At 49.0% G+C, this 12,358-nt stretch overlaps 1 protein-coding gene across 1 annotated transcript in view; it reads right to left on the bottom strand.

Moving 5' to 3' along the window:
- ALK (ALK receptor tyrosine kinase) overlaps positions 1-12,358 on the bottom strand; it is a 684,520-nt gene that overhangs the window by 48,998 nt on the left and 623,164 nt on the right. The window contains exon 12 of the mRNA XM_025927337.2: positions 7,936-8,098. Within this exon, the coding sequence (XP_025783122.1) occupies positions 7,936-8,098 (163 nt within the window). The remainder of the gene's footprint in view (positions 1-7,935; positions 8,099-12,358) is intronic.

Raw genomic sequence — 12,358 nt, forward strand, 5'->3', positions numbered from 1 at the left:
GAGGGGAAAGGAAGGCTTATTGGTGAGAGGAAAGCAGCAGAAAATTCTTTAGCCCAGAGAAGGGAAGCCTGGGGCAGGGGTGGGTGGCAGTGGGGTTCCAGAGACGGTCTGTGTAGAATGTAGGGATAGCATGTGGTTAGGCCCCTCTCCTCAGTCCTGCCAGCTACTCCGTGTTTCGGGGCTTTGCCAGGTTGCAGGAGAAAATCCTGTCAACCTGAAGGTGTGGTTTGCTTGGAAAACTGCTGCTGGAGACAGAGACCTCGTCCTGCCTACTTGTGCTATGGCTGAGAGGTAAGCGGTACCCTGTGCATCCCATCCTGCCTTGTTTGCATATCCATTTGCATAAATCTGCATGCATTATGAATCATTCTGAACTCTTGCACATGTATAAATTTAGCCAAATTATTATATTTTAGAAGTCGTTTGTTCCTGACTCACTTTCCCTCCCTAGCCCTTCTTCCCTATTTCTCCTGCCCCCCTCCCCATTATGGACTCTAGCCCCTTCTAGGCCTTGACCTGGCTCTTGGCAATTAGGTGGGATGCAAAGAGGCCTGAGTCCTGAGGCACATGCTGGGCATTCTGCGGGCTGTGTGACTCAGGGCAAGCTGGTTAACCTCCCAGAGCCTCAGCTCCCCACCAAGGAATAAAATGAGGACAAGGACCCCTGCCCTCATGAGGAGAAGTGGTGGGTTTGAAGAGACCACACACTGATGCCAAGTGCAAGGTAGGACTCGGGGCTGGGGTCAGTTCTCCAGAGTAGACAGTAGAGCCTGGCAACTGGCAACTGGCCATCAGCAGCCAGATTTCACTTTCCTGTTGCTGGCCTCAGCCCCACAACTCCACCCTGGATTAGGGACTGGATTAAAGCCAGGGGAGCAGGCGACAGCCTGCCTGGACTAATTGTAGCAGAAGGGGCACCTCCCTCGTCAACCCTCTGAGTCCTGAAGTCCCACCATGGAGCTGCCCTCCTTTGGAAGCTTCGAGTTGCTGCTACGTACAATGCTCATCTCCTCTGGAGTGGGCTGTGCCACAGCAAGAATGCAGATAGACCTGGATCCAAATCCAAGCTGTTACTCGATGCCGGGAGTGGGTGAGGTGCCCCTTCCTGGGTGCTGACCCTGCACTTGGCCGACCCTTACATTTTGTGTCTGAGGCACCTTGCCTACCTCTCCTGGCCCTGCCAGCATTACTCACTGGCTGTGTGACTTTTGGGCAGGCTACTGACATTTTTTGAGCTCCACTTTTCTTATCCACAAAAGAGAGGTACCTACCTTGCAATGTTGTTGTTTGAATTAAATGACATAATGCCCATAAGGGACCCAATTCAGTGCCTGGAGGGTAGTCAGCGAGCACCAAATAGCAGCTGCTGTTCTGATGCATCCCTGTGGGTGAGCCTGTCTACTCCTCTTCTGGGGGTGACTTCTGGGAGGTGGAAGCAAGTGAATGAATGAGGCCCTGATTTCTAGAGAATAGGCCAATAGGTGGAGGGGGCTGTGGCCACAGGGGTCTGGGGTCAAGGCTATCCAGTTTCACCCAGGGAACCAGTGGGGGCACAGGCAGCCTTGATGATTCTAAAGACCTCCGAGTCATATGAATCATGTCACACAAACTCATGCCAGAATAATAACCTCAGCCTGACTCTCCAAAGCTTGCCCCCCACTCTGATTCCTTGTAAACAATTTATTTTTGATGGTTGACAAACGACAACAAATTAATATACCTGCCACTCAAGTGGGGAAAATGACTTGCAGTGATTCCAATTTACTGGAAATTACAAGATACTGTTCTTGACGAGCTGATGCTGTAATTTTTTTGTTTTTCCTCATCTAAATCCATGCCCCCTGGTCAGAATGGATGTTTATTGGGTTTGCGTTTTGTATTATTGACTGTGAACCATTGTTACCTGATGTAATTGAGTTGTGAATCTTTTAAAATAAAGAATTAGCAGCAAATCAAAGTGGCTGCCTGCTGGATCCCGAAACGAAAGCATGGCTAGTGTGCAGTATGATGGCCTGTCAGCCGCCACGCATCCGTGGGGACACTGGAGGTTGACCGACGGAGGGAGGGAGTGAACCTGCTTGGAGATACATGGAGCACCTCATTCCTCTCCTGAACCCCACTCTCTGCTCTGCCTCTACTTCCTAGCGGGACCTTGGGTGAGTCCCTCTCTTCTTTGAGCCTTGAAATCAGGGTAGTAAGATCTGCCTTGCCCATCCCAGCCCACAGGTTTATCGCGAGGGCACAGGAGGCATGGGAGTGTGTACGAGGCTTGGTCAGTGGAAAATTTCTGCTTACATGCATAGTTGCATTATCTAGATGGGTCATTTGAGCCATCAGGAGACACCCCTGGGGGTAAGGGGTGAGTTGTGGAGGCACATGCTTCTTGCAGCCCCAGTTTTGTTCTGGATCGCACCAGTGAGCAAGGCTGATGGTGCAACCTTCCTGACCAGTGCAGCCCTAAGCACCTGGGAATATCAGAGCTAGAGGGGAGCTCAGTAACCTCTCTCTAAAACCCTGCCCGCCACCCCCCCCACCCCGCTACAGATAGAGACACTGCAGAGAAGGGAAAGCACACTTTCAAGGTCACATGGTGTCAGTGGCAGAAATTGGACCCAAACACCATTCTGCCTGCAGCCCATCAATCGTTGTGCAATCTCCCTGCCTCTGACTTTCCCTGCTCTGTGCTCTCCATGGCGATGGCTATCTGCACAATTACTCTGGCAATTGATCATGCCTGTGACTCTCTCCTACAGTTGTCTAGGACTGTATTGGCACTGTGGACTGTTAATTTCACTTTTGTGCCCTGCAGTCTTTGCAAAGATGGTGAGGCTCCAGTGTCTCAGTCCTCTCTGCAAGTCATGCAGCGCCTATTCAGTGGCCGGCACGCAGTAGGAACCCCGTGGCTCAGTACCCGGCACGCAGTAGGAGCCCCATGGCTCAGTGGCTGGCACACAGTAGGAGCCCTGTGGCTGCTTGTGGATTGGGTTGAATTATAGTGTCATCCAGCTGCACACTCTGGTCCCTGGAGCCAGGTGAGGAAATGCGTGTCAGTGATGGAGACCACGAGGAACAGCTGTGGCCCAGGTCAGCTGGCAGGATTTGCTGGCTCCAGCTGGGGTCCGGGACCTCTTGTACATTATGTCTGAGGAACAAGTGAACCATGAGAGAACTGCCATCGGGAGCTGTGGGCCGTGCTTGACAAATGTTTTTATAAATGATCTGTGTGTGGGGGGTGGTGGGGCAGGGGGAAGGCTGAGGGCTGGGGAGGAGGGTGAACTCTAGAGAAGCAGGGAGGAAGGCAGAGGGGAGAAAAGGAGGGACAGACAGGAGAGGAAGGCAGGAAGAGTGAGAGGTGGCTGCCGACATCTACTGATGTGTGGGGTACATCCCACAAAGAGTCCCACAAAGTCCCTAGCAGTCTGTCTCCACTCCACGGTGAGGCTGCGGTTCTCCCCACCCCAGCATCCATGATCTTTTTGTGCCCCACATTGGCCGCCACCCCCACGGGCACACTCTAGACATCGTCACTCAGAGCAGTGACCCAGAAATCTCCCTTCATCAGGTGACACTCTCCCTATTACCCTAATCCTTGCCTGTCCTTCTCAGCCAAGCTCCTCGAGGTGGTAGCTGTCACTCGCTGTCCTGCCTCCTCAGCACCCAGGCATGGCAGTCATCCTGGGTCCCGCCTCCTCGCCGAGTCCAGCAGTCATGCTGAGTCCACCTCCCAAATACTTGGTGGCCCCGCGGGGCCCCTCCATGTGCGCCTCTCTGCCCCAGCCTAGCTCTTCAGGACTCAACCCAGCTGCCTTCCATCTGCTATCACCGCCTCCAGGCTCGCTTCTCTCTCAAGCCGGCGCCAGAGGGAGCCAACGGCATTTGGGACGCGAGGCTCCAGCCTAGGGGCTCCTTCCTCCCCTCTTCTTTGTGGACAAGTCTACCACCTTAGAGACTGCCCTCAAGCTGTCTCCCCGTGGAAGCCATTCTTGAACTCAGGCCCTTCCCTGGCCTCTGATAGCAGCGCCTGATGAAGCCTCCATGCAGTACTTTCTACATCACACCGAAATGCTTTTTTCTGTGTCCGACACCCCCATTGGCTGGGGTTCCTCTTAGGCAGGGAGTGGATCATGTGCACCTTTATATACTTCGTGTCAGGCACGGCGTCCTAATATGTGCTGAATGCGGTCCACTGAGACTTGCGAATTACGAGGGGGAACAGGTCTGGACACAAGGACATATGTCCTTGGGGGGAGTGAGACCATCTCTGTTTTGACAGAGGAAATGGCAAATCCAGAGGAAGGGGAAGCCCAAGGCAGGAAAGCAGCGGGGTGGGGGAGATGAGGATTTAGGGGTTGTCCCCGAAAGCCCCTCCCCACCAAGCCGGCTCTTTTCTTCTCCCCAGCCTCTTCTTCCTCTCCCTTTCCGTGGTGGTGGGCAAAGGAGTAGAGGGTGGGAGATGGGCCCAGGATAACTGACCGGTTAAGAGTAGGGGACACGTTTACCTGTGTGCATCCCTGAGGAAGCCCCAGGCAATGATGGCCCCACCTTGGCATAACAGTAGGTGCATTTAGCTCTCTTTCCTTCACCTCTCTGATCAGTAGTAAAGAAGCAGCTGGAACGATAATAGTGGCGGGTCTCAGGCAGCAGCCAGATAGCACTCGCTGAGTGCTCACACTCTTCCAGGAATAGGGGAAGATCATAAGAAATGCTCTCACACTTTCTCACCTTTTTCTCATCTCTCTTGATGTGTTTTTCTCACTAGAGGAACTGTACTTACTAAACAAGAATTAGTTAACATGGAGAAAATGTCCTCCAGAAAGAGGGTACCTGAATTTTCCACATAGATATTCTGATGTGGGGACATTTTGATGTGGGCTAAAAAGCAAATCATTAAATGGTCTGTTCCTTTGATACTCAGTTATATGATCAATATACATTACCGTCCAAGCCCTGAGCCTCATCCAGGGTCAAGGTGAGAAATATCTATTATAGCCTTTAAAGGATTAAAAACCCCCCAAGGATTCAACAACAACAACAACAAAACCCTGAAGTTTTCCGGGTTTTGATTTTTCCCTTTTTGATGTGGTGCTATCTCAGGCCAGTCTTAAAAAGTCCTACAGATCAGAATGTCCCCTTTGCCAATTTGGACACTTTGACGTGTCTGGCTTGAACAGCAAGATGGCTCCTTGTACACGTTTCCAGTGAGTGTTCCCCAGGCAACGCTGGGGGCTGCGGGCTAGTCTCAATATTCCAGAGAGAAATGGGAAGAGTTGCCGGATTTGGGTTGGGATTATATCCAGTGCACTGTGGCAATACTGTGGAAATTCATGCAGATCAGAAACCTGGCTAGACTTAGATGTGGTTGTGATTTATTAAAAAAAAAAAAAAAAAAAAAGAAAGAAAGAAAGAAAAGAAAAAGAAAAAGGGAAAAAATAAGTATAGTTTGTCTTCCAGGCAAAATCTTTCAAAACATGGGGCCCATCTGAAGAAGTCAGAAAAAAGTCTTTGGAAACAGAGAAGTTAGGAAGTACTCTCTGTGGGACCAATCTGTTACCGGAAATACTTTCATGCCACTGCCTGCTGCCTGACATTATCACTGCTCCAGCCGGTTTCTCTGCCCACAGGCCAGGGAGCACCTAGCATGAGCAGGCATCGTGTGAGGCACTTGTACATAATCTGTGCAACCAGCTGGGCAAGTGTTAGCAAACTCCAGCCCCTGCCTTTTACAGATAGGGAAACAGAGTCTCAAGAGGTTAAATAACTTGCCCACATTTGGAGGTGGGTCTGATTCACAGTGTCTCAGGGGGAAATGCAGCCCAAGAGTAACACCTTACTTACATGGCGCCTCCTATTTGTGGATCTTTGTGGGAGGGGCAGTAAGGGACTTGCAGCCAGTCTGGTTTGGGAGCTGCCCTGGACAGTGATGGGACAGTGGGTCTCAGTGGGGGTTTACCGTTGAGGTCTCTGCCTTACAGCTCCTGTGCTTTCCTCTTCACATTGCTTTTTATACAGGGAGAGCTGCACCGAGGGCTGGGCTGGCCAACACCCCTTCAGGCAGGGTGGGGGGAGGGAGGAGGGCTCCCCTCCCAGGCTTTCATTTCCAGAGGCTTCCTGGAGGTGGGTGGTGCATGACTGCCATGCCTACTTCCCTTTCTTGTTTTCTCTGTCCCCCTGCATGCCTCTCAGAGTCCCTGTGTGACTTTTAGTGGAAAGAACACACCGACTTTGAGCCCGAGGGCCTTGGGTTTAAATTCCAGTTCCGTCACTGATTATGTGGCCTGAGATCTGTTGCAAAGTGGCTGACTCCAGTTTCCTTTTATGGAAACAAGGGAATATCACTAATAATAATGACATCTGCCGCACCGCTAAAAGGAGGAATACCTGGTAGGTCCTCAGCAAGCATTGATCTCTGTCTCTCTGGGACAGGGGGTGACCCATGAAACCTCAGCCGGGCAGGAAGGAGAGGCCTGGCCTGCTCAGCGTGGCCAGTCCAGGGGTGGTTGAGTGTCTTTGACCATTTACTGGGGATGTGTAGGACCTAGAACAGCTAATCTGATTGCAGCCAAACCTTGTTATTGCATTCCTGCCCAGAATGTCATTTAAAAAGCACTTAGGGCTCTCCCTGAAATGCATTTACACTGAGATCCCAGGGGTGGGGCCGCACAGAAAACAGGGCAACTTGAGAAGCCTCTTTCCTTCCCAGGGGGCTGAGGATGTGCTGGGGGGTGGTGCTGGGGGGTTGGGGGGGGTGCTGAGGAAGTGGAAAGAGACCTCACTTCCCACTGTGTTTGGCGTCTGGGGCATTTGCACCAACAATGTCATTATCATGATGCTTCCTGTTTAAGCCTGCCGTTTGCTGTGGAAGGAGCCTCAGTAAGTCTGTGCCTCAGAAGGCTGGGGTTGGAGGTGATATCCAGACTGTGTGTCTGTGGGGATGCTCCTGACATTCTGAGCCTCGGTTTCCTCATTTGTAAAATGAAGACTGCAGCACTGGCCTTGTCCACAGAGCTGAGTGAGGACTACACTCAAGGGTTTAACCTAACTCAGTCATTCCCAGGGGCCGTATCAGCATTACCTGGGAACGTGTTAGAAACTCATATTCTCAATGGATGAATGAATGAACACAATGAGTACGATGAATACCGTTTATGTCTCCCTTCCCAACCTGGATTCAATAAGTGTCAACATCTTGTCACATTTGCTTCATTAATATAAAAATGTTTAGCACAAAATTTTCCTTAAAATTTGTATTTTTGGACCCCACTTTAGACCTACAAAATCAGACCTTCTCCATGTGGGGCTAGTAACCTGCATCAGCCAGTCATTCAGCCATTTCGATGGTTGAGAACTACTGGTCTGAGCCTTGCTGGCTGTCAGCTTCACCTATTAGCCAAGTGGCCCACTGGAGTCAGGTCTCCCTCCAGCCTGGCCTCGCTCTAGTGGAATACCATGCAGTTGGGGTGGGTGTGGGACAAGAGTTTGAGGACCACTGTTTTACTTGCAAACCGTGAAGGCCCAGGAAAGGAGGTTTAAGGATAAGAGCATCATCTTTCATGACATGGTATGTTTGTTTCCCAGACATTTTACATGCACTGCCTCATGTGAATGGCATCCAGTAATATTCAAAGAATCCACTATAATTTCAATTATTAGTAATAAAGATAAGGAATGTTCTGAAGCTAGCTCATGCATGTATATCATCTCCACAAATAGTCTGTGGGCTCCTTGAAGACAGAGAAAACATCTTTGTTGCCATATCCCATTATCCCCCATCTCCCCATCTCTAGTCCTTATATCCCTCTATGGGCCAGAGTCTGTGGCCTCTGAGCCTTGTGTGCTCAGGCACCCCACAAGCATGCAACCACAGGCAGGACCCCCATCATTTTCAGGAGGGTAGATCTGCCCCTTGGCTTCCCCCACCCCCTCTGCCATACATACCTGTAGGTGTCGGTGACTGGCACCTTCCAGGTCTGGATGCCCTTCAGGGGCCCCTCGCTTCCCACTACCACGCTCAGGTTGGAATTCCGGTAGGCGTTGTTACACTGGGCCTGTGTGGGGCCATGGGGCCCACTGGCCCCGCACGTGGTGAACAGCCAGTGAACTGCAGCACAAGAGGAAAGGGAATCACTCACTTGGCCTGGCCCTCCCTCCTCCTTGGGCTTCCCTGGGCTGCCTCTGAGCTGTCCGCTCCATTGCCCCAAACCCATGTTCCAAGATGGCACCAAGGTCAAGGCAAGAAACACCGATCAGCCATTCAAACTGGAAACTTCTCTTGAGGATCTACTATGTGCCAGGCCCCGGGTCAGATATAAGGGGAGAGACACAGACAGAGCTGACTGATCTGGGCTTAAGAAGCTTACAGTCTAGGGGCGTCTGGGTGGCTCAGTTGATTAAGTGTCCAACTCTTGATCTTGGCTCAGGTCATGGTCTCACGGTTCGTGGGATGGAGCCCCACAACGGACTCTGTGCTGGGATTCTCTCTCTCCCTCTCTCTCTGCTCTTCCCTCACTTGCCTTCTCTCTCTCTCTCTCAAAACAAATAAACTTGAAAAAAAAGAAGCTTATAGCCTACTAAGGGACACTAAAAGGGATGCAACTATCTACAACACAGGACAGTAAGAAAAAAAAAAGCCCTCTGAGAGTTCGGCTAACTGCACTGTGGGAGTTCTGAGGAGGGAGAGAAGACTCTTTTGAGGTGAGTCAGGCATGGGCAGTGGCTGGGCCCTTCCCAATTTCTCACCAAGTTGGGCACAGCGCTGGGCAAATCACAGGTGCTCAATCTATGCTATTGTAACTTCATCTAACCTGCTCCCAAAGGTTGGACACATGCATGTAGAATCCCCTTAGCTTGGAGAAGCTCAAAAGAATAAACTGGAGGTAGAATCAGCTCCATAGCCCTCTGTTCCCCATTGGCCAAGCACCCAGGACAGTGGCTTTGTCCATCTGTCAGGCCCCCAGTGAGGCTCAGCCTCCTTATTTATAACCAAGTTAGGTTTGTAAACACAGTGAAAGCGGCTTCCAGGCTCTCTATGTAACAGAAAGTATAAAAAATGGGAAACAGATCACATTTCTCTCCAGTGCATGCTCTCCTTTTCAGAGCCCCTCACCACCACTTCCGGGTGCTGTGTCTCCAGAGTACCCAGTGTCCTTAGGTGGCCTTCTAGGGGTGGCTCAGGATCACTTAGCACACCCCACCCCTCCTTTGAAACTTTCTATCTTTGAGCCAGGCTGGATCCTGAGGAATTGTAAGATTTCATGTTGGCTAGAATTCTAACATTTGTACAACCTATAAAAACTTCTTAAAAATGTGTTCTTGGTAAATTACTTTTACTTAAAATATAAAAATGTCATTATAAGACTGAAGAAATTATTTCCTTCTAAAGTGATTAAGTCAAATTCTACCTATAGAGAATTATTGAAAAATTAATTTGGTATACATACTTTTGCTCACTAAAATGTTAAAATGAAAATTTTTTTGAAGATTTTCAACTGATTTAACGATACAGAAATGAAAGCTTAGTTTGGGTTGCTAATTACAAGCAATCAGATTGAGATTGCACTGGGGAGTTTTGGTAATCTGAAAACTGGGCCAGTGTGGTGGGCTTTTGTGACACTGCCCTGGCCCCAAGGTCAGGAAATGGAAGTTCTAGTTGAGGTTCCAAAGCATACAGCTACTCAACACTGGGTATTCAACACTTTCTCCACTTTACTTTTTTCAAATGAAGGTGTTGATATCTATTTGGTTTTTGAAGGCCGATTTGGTTTCAAGGGCAAGAACGTGATGAATCCATTCATGTTTGTGTGAATGGTTAATTGTTAATTTTCTTATCTTTTTTATAATCTAAAGGAGTAACCTATTAATTCAAAGAGCTAACTCTTTACTGAGGGCATTTAACAGAGCTCTCCTGGTCAATTGCCCTTTTACTCTCTTCAGCACCCAAATCCTAAGTGTGGGCTGTGTCCAAGGGGTGAAATGGATAAGGACATGGGTTTTGGGGCTCCCTTATAAATTATTGGTTGTGGGACCTTGACAGGGCTCCTTAGTCTGTAAAAGGGGCTGGATGGGCACGAGGATTAAAGGGAGCAAGGGATATTAAAGGTCTTTGTAAAGTGCCAAACTCTAAAAATATGAATTGTGTTAATGACTCCTGCCTATGCCTAAGGCAGGTGCTGTTCCTGACAATGGGAAATGTGGCCAGGGGAGTTTCCGTGAATATGGATGAATCCTCCACCAGCAGCACCTAGGGATTTAAACCCAGTGAGCTAAGGATGAGAATGTGAACAGGGAGAGAAAAGACAATCCTGGAAGGGGAATCACAAAACCCACTTGTCCTGTGATCTCCAGCTCCTTGAAGCCTGTTCTCAAATCCAGTCTGTGTCTGAGGCAAGCAGCCTAGATTTGGGGGCAGCCTTCTCAATCTGGAGCAGAAGCATGACAGTTCATGCAGTTAATTCAGTCCTGGAAATGAAGTGTGTGTGTGTGTGTGTGTGTGTGTGTGTGTGTGTGTGTGTGTGTGTGTGTTTTCTTTCTTCTGTTTTTTTTCCCCCCAGTTTATTTATTTATTTTGAGAGAGAGACAGAGCACACAGGCAGGGGAGGGGCAGAAAGAGAGGGAGAGAGAATTCCAAGTAGGCTCTGTGCTGTCAGAATGAAGACTGCCTCTGGGCTTGATCTCACCAATCTTGAGATCATGACCTGAGCCTAAATCAAGAGTCAGACACTTAAATGACTGAGGCACCCAGGCACCCCACTTTCTTCTGTTCTTAAGGGTGTGCTGAGGAAGAGAGCTAAAGGTATGGGCTTGGCACCATACCTGAGCATTTCCCCTTCAATGGGACCCACTTCTAACTTCCATCCGGGTTAACTCTGTTCTAAATGTTCTGAGACATTCCCAGAGATGCTGGGCTTCTACTTCCTGACCAGATGGGGCATTTGGTGAGGTAGGGAGAGAAGCAAGGGCTTTGGGTCCAGATGGGCCAACTTTTCCTATCCTGGATTTTGCCCCTCACCAGCTATGATACCCAGGGTAAATCATATACCTCTCTGAGCCTCAGTTTCTTCATCTGAACACATGGAGATTAGACTTAGTGTGAATATTAAGTGAGGGCCTAAGCAAAATGCTTAGAATAACATCTGGCATTGGAGATACATAATGAACACAGTTTAAAATTGTGTAAATTCCTATTCAATTTCTGACTGTGAGAAGCAGAGACACCCAATCTCAAGATTTATGTTCCCATTCCATAAAGGAGGGCCATTAGGGCTGCTTCTCAATAAAGGGATCAGTATTTTCCCAACTCAGTGGACATATGTTAGTCTCAGGTGGTTTCTGTATACAAAATTTTGTTTTTATTTTCAGCAATTTCTGATGGAGAGGTCCAGAGAGAAAATTCTTTCCAGAGTAGATTCCATGGGAACAGGATTTGCCATCCCAGGTCAGACCCATGATTTATCCAGCTAGAATTTGCTTGCTTTCAGCGGCCTTCCAGGCATGATGGTCTTCCCTGCTCCCTCTGATGGCCTTGACCCTCATAAATCTGCCCAGAGTTCCTTGGAATCAATTTATGTTTCCCACCAGCTATATCTCTTAGGGGTATGGGGTTTCTAACTTCATTGTCCATTGTCCAAGGGCTTTCCTGCTTATTATGTGTGTGGGCTTGTCTTGCTCAAGCCTCACCTGTTGGTTCCCTTTGCTCATTCTTTCTGGAATCTGACATCATAGAATATCACAGCAAGATGGGGCCTTGGAGATCGCTGAATTCAGTGGTTTCCAAACCACCTGAGGACCTTTAAAAGTATGAATTTCAGAACTCTGGGTATTCAGATTAGTAGATACTAGGTTGGGCGATGGTTGGGGGAGGACAATACTTGCATTTTGTAAAAACTTTCCCAGGAGAATCAGTGAGATTTGTGAACTCAGTCCTATCTACTTCATTGTTCAAATGGAGAAAGAACATCCTTCTCCAGACTTTTCTGAGTAAGTCAGCCTTAGAGAAGGAACTGAAAAATTGGGGGTTCTTTCTCTGTCCAAAGATGCTTTGGTGGTGATAAGGCCTTGCCAGCTTTTTGCACTGAAGATTTCTAGCCTTTTCAGATTGTTCCTACAGGAGTCCCTCCCTGATCCTGTGTCCTTATTAAGACTTTAATGTTAGAATCTATTTTTTTTTTCTTTTCTTTCTTCAACGTTTTTATTTATTTTTGGGACAGAGAGAGACAGAGCATGAACGGGGGAGGGGCAGAAAGAGAGGGAGACACAGAATCTGAAACAGGCTCCAGGCTCCGAGCCATCAGCCCAGAGCCTGACGCGGGGCTCAAACTCACAGACCGCGAGATCGTGACCTGGCTGAAGCCGGACGCTTAAC

The sequence above is a fragment of the Puma concolor genome, chromosome A3, assembly GCF_028749965.1.
Source record: "Puma concolor isolate L17-30 chromosome A3, mPumCon1.1.hap2, whole genome shotgun sequence".
NCBI classification, from domain to species: domain Eukaryota; kingdom Metazoa; phylum Chordata; class Mammalia; order Carnivora; family Felidae; genus Puma; species Puma concolor.